Raw genomic sequence first — 7342 nt, 5'->3', positions numbered from 1 at the left:
TTCGTGGTTATTTTATTTCCTCTTTTGATTTGGCAGCCTTTCTCCCTGTTACAAATGTCAGTGGCTCTAAGGTAATCTATCATTGGTGACACAGTCCCCTTCCTGTAAAATTAGATGTCAGATTAAGTGATTAACTTAATGTATAACTAGTCATCACCTTAAAATTTTGTCCTTTATTTATTTTTTTAATTTTATTTATTTATTATTTGGGGGGGTACACCAAGTTCAATCATCTGTTTTTATACACATATCCCCGTATTCCCACCCTCCCTCGAGTCCCCCCCACCCTCCCCGTCCCACTCTTCTAAGGCATCTTCCATCCTCGAGTTAAACTCCCTTTAAAAATGACTATTTTTTGAAATAATGTCTAGATGTTTTCAGCAATTCTGTCCTAAGCGATCCCATTTTATCTTTTTCGTAGTGAAATGGGGGAAAATCAGACAAGGGTTACAGAGTTTATTCTACTGGGATTTTGTCTTGGTCCAAGAATTCAGATATTTCTCTTTGGGCTCTTCTCCCTGTTCTACACCTCTACCCTGCTGGGGAACGGGGTCCTCCTGGGGCTCATCTCACTGGACTCCCGACTGCACACCCCCATGTACTTCTTCCTCTCACACCTGGCCATCGTTGACATAGCCTATGCCTGCAACACCGTGCCCCAGATGCTGGTCAACCTCCTGAATCCAGCCAAGCCCATCTCCTTTGCTGGCTGCATCACACAGACCTTTCTTTTTTTGACTTTTGCTCACACTGAATGTCTTCTCCTGGTGGTGATGTCCTATGATCGCTACGTGGCCATCTGCCACCCCCTCCGATATTCTGTCATTGTGGGCTGGAGAGTCTGCATCACCCTGGCGGGCACTTCCTGGGCGTGTGGCTCCCTCCTGGCCCTGGTCCATGTGGGTCTCACCCTGAGGCTGCCCTTCTGTGGGCCTCATGAAATCAACCACTTCTTCTGTGAAATCTTGTCTGTCCTCAAGCTGGCCTGTGCTGACACCAGGCTCAACCAAATCGTCATCTTTGTTGCCTCTGTGTTTGTCTTAGCCGGGCCCCTCTGCTTGGTGCTGGTCTCCTACACACGCATCCTGGTTGCCGTCCTGAGGATCCAGTCAGGGGAGGGCCGCAGAAAGGCCTTCTCCACCTGCTCCTCCCACCTCTGCGTGGTCGGGCTCTTCTTTGGCAGTGCCATTGTCATGTACATGGGCCCCAAATCCCACCACCCTGAGGAGCAACAGAAGGTCCTTTTCCTGTTTTACAGTCTTTTCAACCCTATGCTGAACCCACTGATCTACAGCCTGAGGAACGCAGAGGTCAGGGGTGCCCTGAGAAGAGCACTGTTCACGGAGAGTCATCTCCAGTTGCAGTGGCATTTGCCTCACCGCCCTCAGTAGTCTACTTGGAGCCTTGGGTACTGAATACCACCTAAGCTAATCACTCCCTTTATATCTGAGACTAGATGATCCAAGATACTCTGTAAAGCACTCTCTTTTCTTCTCCATAAAGTATTTAGGTTTTACTGCATTTGTTATATTCTATCAACCATATTTATTTTTTCATTTAACTGCTTGGTGAATTAAGGCTACCTAGAGGAAAAAAATTATTTCATGCATTGTTAAGGGGCCCAAAACATTAAAGTAGACACTCTACCTCTGCCTTCATCAGATGTGCACAGTAACAGCAGAACGTCAGGCATTACTGGTATAGCCACATCAATATTATCCTTTTAAAACACTGTAGCCACAGGCAGATACCCAGAATCCATTAATACCTTTGTGCATTTTCACCCCACATTCGGATGCCTCCTCTCAATGGTAAATCCTCTTGCAAATAGTAAATGTACCTAAATGCCTACTTAGGCTTAGGGGAAATTGACTTTGCTAATTAAATCCTATCATCTACCTTACAATTTCTGTGATCAGAGTGAGTCCACACACATTCAGCTGTCATCCCAGGGAATTACCCAACAAAATCCACTGTCCAATCTTCCCTGGGCTTGTGATGGCCACTTGTTTCCAAATTCTTCTTATCTTCTCAAGAAAAATATTTCTGATTCTCTCTGAATAAACACACAGTCTGCACTTAGGAGGAGTTAACAAGTGCTACAGCCCATCTTTCAATCACTGGGTATGAATGGAAAGCCCCAAGCAGAGGCAACTGAAGGGAAAAGGGGTATTAGAAATAATGATAGTTAACTGTATTGTTAAGTACTTACTTGGGGCTACCCACTGCACGCCGAGAGCTGCTTTACAGAGATCACCTCATTTCATCATCATAACAGATCCATTTCTCCTTATCATCCTATTTTATAGATGCACATATTAAGCAAACAGGAAATGTGACTCATACCCCAACAATCTGAGTCCCAAGCCTTTTCTACCTAGCAGGACAATGTAGTACATCACTATCAATGTTATTACAGTAAGAATAAGGCTAGCCCTTTCCAACATAAGATACATTATGAGAGTGTGGGTTTCTTCTCGGTTTAATACTGTGTCCCACAGTAAGGCTGGGAGAGCCAGATGCTGCTTATTGAAGGCTTCTGGTCCTGGCCAGTGAGTCCTGTGGGCATGGTCGCTAAAGATGTTCAGAGTTTTGGAGCAGCACAGAGAGGGTGGGAACGGAGGCTGTTTTCGTTGAGATTAGAGATTTGATTTAGACCTGAGCATGGTGTTAAGACCCAGAACTAGGACATCTCTAGTTTCACACATGCCACTCACGTGTTCATACACACGTGTGCATATGAGCACATATTTACTGAGTGCTCGCTATAGTGAGGCATTATTCTAAGAATCTTATAAATATTATCTCCTTAAATCTTCATAACAGAATCCAACAGCACTTTAAAAAAATCATACACCATGATCAAGTGGGGTTTATCCCTGGGATGCAAGGATTCTTCAATATACGCAAATCAATCAATGTGATACATCACATCAACAAATTGAAGGATAAAAACCATATGACCATCTCAATAGATGCGGAAAAAGCTTTTGACAAAGTTCAACATCCATTTATGATAAAAGCTCTCCAGAAAATGGGCATAGAAGGAAATTACCTCAACATAATAAAAGCCATATACGAGAAACCAAAATCCAACATCGTTCTCAATGGGGAAAAACTGAAAGCATTCCCTCTAAGAACAGGAACAAGACAAGGGTGTCCACTCTCACCACTATTATTCAACATAGTTTTGGAAGTGTTAGCCACAGCAATCAGAGAAGAAAAAGAAATAAAAGGAATCCAAATTGGAAAAGAAGAGGTAAAATTGTCACTCTTTGCAGATGACATGATATTATATATAGAAAACCCTAAAGACTCTACCAGAAAACTGCTAGCACTCATTGATGAGTTTAGTAAAGTAGCAGGATACAAAATTAATGCACAGAAATCTCTTGCATTCCTATACACTAACAACGGAAGAGCAGAAAGAGAAATGAAGGAAACTCTCCCATTCACCATTGCAACAAAAAGAATAAAATACCTAGGAATAAACCTGCCTAAGGAGGCAAAAGACCTGGATGCAGAAAACTTTAAGACACTGATGAAAGAAATCAAAGACGACACAAACAGATTGAGGGACATACCATGTTCCTGGATTGGAAGAATCAACATCGTGAAAATGACTGTACTACCCAAAGCAAATTCAATGCAATCCCGACCAAATTACCAATGGCATTTTTCACAGAACTAGAGCAAGAAATCTTATGATTTGTGTGGAAACGCAAAAGACCCCGAATAGCCAAAGCAATCTTGAGACGCAAAGATGGAGTTGGTGGAATCAGGCTTCCTGACTTCAAACTATACTACAAGGCCATAGTGATCAAGACAGTATGGTACTGGCACAAAAATAGAAAGGAAGATCAATGGAACAGAATAGAGAACTCAGAGGTAAGCCCAAACACATATGGGCACCTTATCTTTGACAAAGGAGGCACGAATATACAATGGAAAAAAGACAGCCTCTTCAATAAGTGGTGCTGGGAAAATTGGACAGCAACATGTAAAAGAATGAAATTAGAACACTTCCTAACACCATACACAAAAATAAACTCAAAATGGATTAAAGACCTACATGTAAGGCCAGACACTATAAAACTCCTAGGGGAAAACATAGGCAGAACACTCTATGACATCCATCAAAGCAAGATCCTTTTGGACCCACCTCCTAGAATCATGGAAATAAAATCAAGAATAAACAAATGGGAGCTCATGAAACTTAAAAGCTTTTGCACAGCAAAAGAAACCATAAACAAGGGTAGAAGCAACCCTCAGAATGGGAAAAAATAGTTGCCTATGAAACAACGAACAAAGGATTAACCTCCAAAATATACAAGCAGCTCATGCAGCTTAATACCAAAAAAGCAAATAACCCAATCCACAAATGGGCAGAAGACCTAAATAGACATTTCTCCAAAGAAGACATACAGATGGCCAACAAACACAGGAAAAGATGCTCAACATCACTAATCATCAGAGAAATGCAAGTCAAAGCCACAATGAGGTATCACCTCACACCAATCAGGATGGCCATCATCACAAAATCTGGAAACAACAAATGTTGGAGAGGGTGTGGAGAAAAGGGAACTCTCCTGTACTGTTGGTGGGACTGTAAGTTGGTACAGCCACTATGGAAAACAGTTTGGAGGTTCCTTACAAAACGAAAAATAGAACTACCATATGATCCAGTAATCCCACTCCTGGGCATATACCCAAAGAAAACCATAATCCCAAAAGAAACTTGTACCATAATGTTTATTGCAGCACTATTTACAATAGCCAGGACTTGGAAGCAACCTAAATGCCCATCAACAAATGAATGGATAAAGAAGATGTGGCATATATATACAATGGAATATTACTCAGCTATAAAAAGGAATGAGATGGAGCTATATGTAATGAGGTGGATAGACCTAAAGTCTGTCATACAGAGTGAAGTAAGTCAGAAAGAGAAGGACAAATATTGTATGCTAACTCATATATACGGAATCTAAAAATGGTACTGATGAACTCAGTGACAAGACAAGAACAAGGATGCAGATGCAGAGAATGGACTGGAGAACTCGAGGTTTGAGGGGGCAGGGGGTGAAGGGGAAGCTGAGACAAAGTGAGAGAGTAGCATAGACATATATATACTATCAACTGTAAAATAGATAGCCAGTGGGAAGTTGCTGTATAACAAAGGGAGTTCAACTTGAGGATGGATGATGCCTTAGAGGACTGGGACGGGGAGGGTGGGGGGGAGTCAAGGGAGGGAGGGAATATGGGAATATGTGTATAAATACAGATGATTGAACTTGGTGTACCTGAAAAAAAATTTTTTAAAAATAACAAAAAAATCTTCATAACAGCTCTGTGAGATGGGGACTATTATTCACCACTTTTTAGGTGGGAAAACATAGGCACAAAGAGATAATATAACTTAACCAAAGCCTCACAGCTAACAAGTACCTAGTCCAGGATCAAACACAGGCAATATAACTACCAAGACTATAGACATAACCAATATTTAAAAATCAAAAAGAGTGTGATGTTCCAGGAGAAGAAGGAAGAGGAGGAGGAGAGAAGAAAAAGCTTTCAATGTCCAGCCAAAGATATGCATTGCGCTCCATGCAGAAAAAGTACGTAAATTTGCTAAAGAAAGAAGTTTCACATTACGCTGGTGCAAAAATGAGGGTGAGGTAGCAAGAAAGAACTGTGACTCCAAGGGTCAGGGATGGAGGAAGAGCCTCCCAACTAGCAGGAGAGTGAAAACAATGCAAGGAAGAGGTTGACAACGAAGTTTTAAATTGACGGTTCACCAAATTCAAGGGCATTAGAAAGGGCTCTTATAATTTATCCAAACTGTATGTAATCTGTAATTCCAATATTTCCTAACACAGTCTTTAAATGCTTCTTTAGTTTCATGACAGATGTTGTGAGCTGCATTGCCACGTGCAGAAGCATGTCCCATTCAGCAGCACAGGAGGCCACTCAGACTTGGAGGCAACAGCCCTATAAGGGGTCCCAGCCGCAGCCCAGACTCAGTGGCCCCTTTGTGGGTCAGTTGGCAAAGGCTCCAGGGGACCTCTCTCCCCTTGAACCTGTGCCTAGACCATCCACTAAGAAAACATGGAGGACCTTTCCTTAGGCAAAGGAACTCAGATTTTTGTTTTGTTGCTGTTGTTGTTGTTTTATCTTTATTGGAGTATAATTGCTTTACAGTATTGTGTTAGTTTCTGCTGTACAACAAAGTGAATCAGCTATATGTATACATATATCCCCATACCCCCTTCCTCTTGAGCCTCCCTCCCAACCTCCCTATCCCACCCCTTTAGGTCTTCATAAAGCATCAAGTTCATTTCCCTGTGCTCTGTAGTAGCTTCCCACTAGTCATCTATTTTACATTTGGTAGTGTGTATATGTCAATGCTACTCTCTCACTACATCCCAGCTTCTCCTCTCCCCAGTGTCCTCAAGTCCATTCTCTACCTCTGCATCTCTACTCCTACCCTGCCACTAGGTTCATCAGTACCATTTTTCTAGATTCCATATATATGCGTTAGGATACAGTATTTGTTTTCCTCTTTCTGGTTTACTTCACTCTGTATAACAGACTCTAGATCCATCCACCTCACTACAAATAGCTCAATTTCGTTCCTTTTTCAGATTTTGGTTTTTTATTCTCACATTTTCGAAACTTTAACCTGGGATTTACAGTATATTCCTCAATTATTGTCACCTCTCCACGCAGGGAAGGACAAGAATCAGTTTCTCTCTTTGCCCCCAATACCTTAACATCCCCAACATGGAATAAGCACTCAGCGAACACTCCTTAAATGAATAAAGGGCGCTTTATCTATTAGCCTCATTTCCAAATTTTCAGTGGAGCTATCTTCTGATTTCTAACCTTCTTTAAATCCCTCTAATTATGGGTTCTAGTAGTAGAAATTTAATTGTAGCTGATAATTATGAAGTGCTTACTATGGGGTAGGAACTATGTAAAATGTTTTAAAATAATCTTCACATCAAATCTGCGGAGGCGGTACAATTATTATCCTTACATAATATGATGAGGAAAATGAACTTTAGAGAGGTTAATTAATTTACCCAAGGTCACAAAATTATTCACAGTAGAAATGTAATTCAACACCAGGCAGTCTGGCTTTAACTCTGAACCACTCTTGTGTAGAGGATCTGCTGATACTCATAAACTGAATGGCTGGCATCAGGACTCTTCACAGTATACACTCAATAAACTGAATGAGCAAAGGAATAGTCATCGTGTCCAAATTTCCACCCATAGTTTATAGGCCTGGAGACGTGTTACCCTTTGTTATTTTAAGTCAGATATCTTACTGTCCCTT

General features: G+C 41.4%; 1 protein-coding gene across 1 annotated transcript; it reads left to right on the top strand.

The window, feature by feature from the left end:
• Window positions 1–425: 425 nt before the first annotated feature.
• On the top strand, window positions 426–1391 carry LOC130851789 (olfactory receptor 2A1/2A42). The gene has a single exon (XM_057732527.1). It carries the CDS (start codon window positions 426–428, stop codon window positions 1389–1391), a length of 966 nt encoding a protein of 321 aa, XP_057588510.1.
• The last annotated feature ends 5951 nt before the right edge of the window (window positions 1392–7342 follow it).

This window comes from Hippopotamus amphibius, chromosome 4 (genome assembly GCF_030028045.1).
Source record: "Hippopotamus amphibius kiboko isolate mHipAmp2 chromosome 4, mHipAmp2.hap2, whole genome shotgun sequence".
In the NCBI taxonomy this organism is placed as follows: domain Eukaryota; kingdom Metazoa; phylum Chordata; class Mammalia; order Artiodactyla; family Hippopotamidae; genus Hippopotamus; species Hippopotamus amphibius.
The sequence above is the reverse complement of the archived record's forward strand: the minus strand, read 5'-3'. Positions and strand labels throughout refer to the sequence as shown.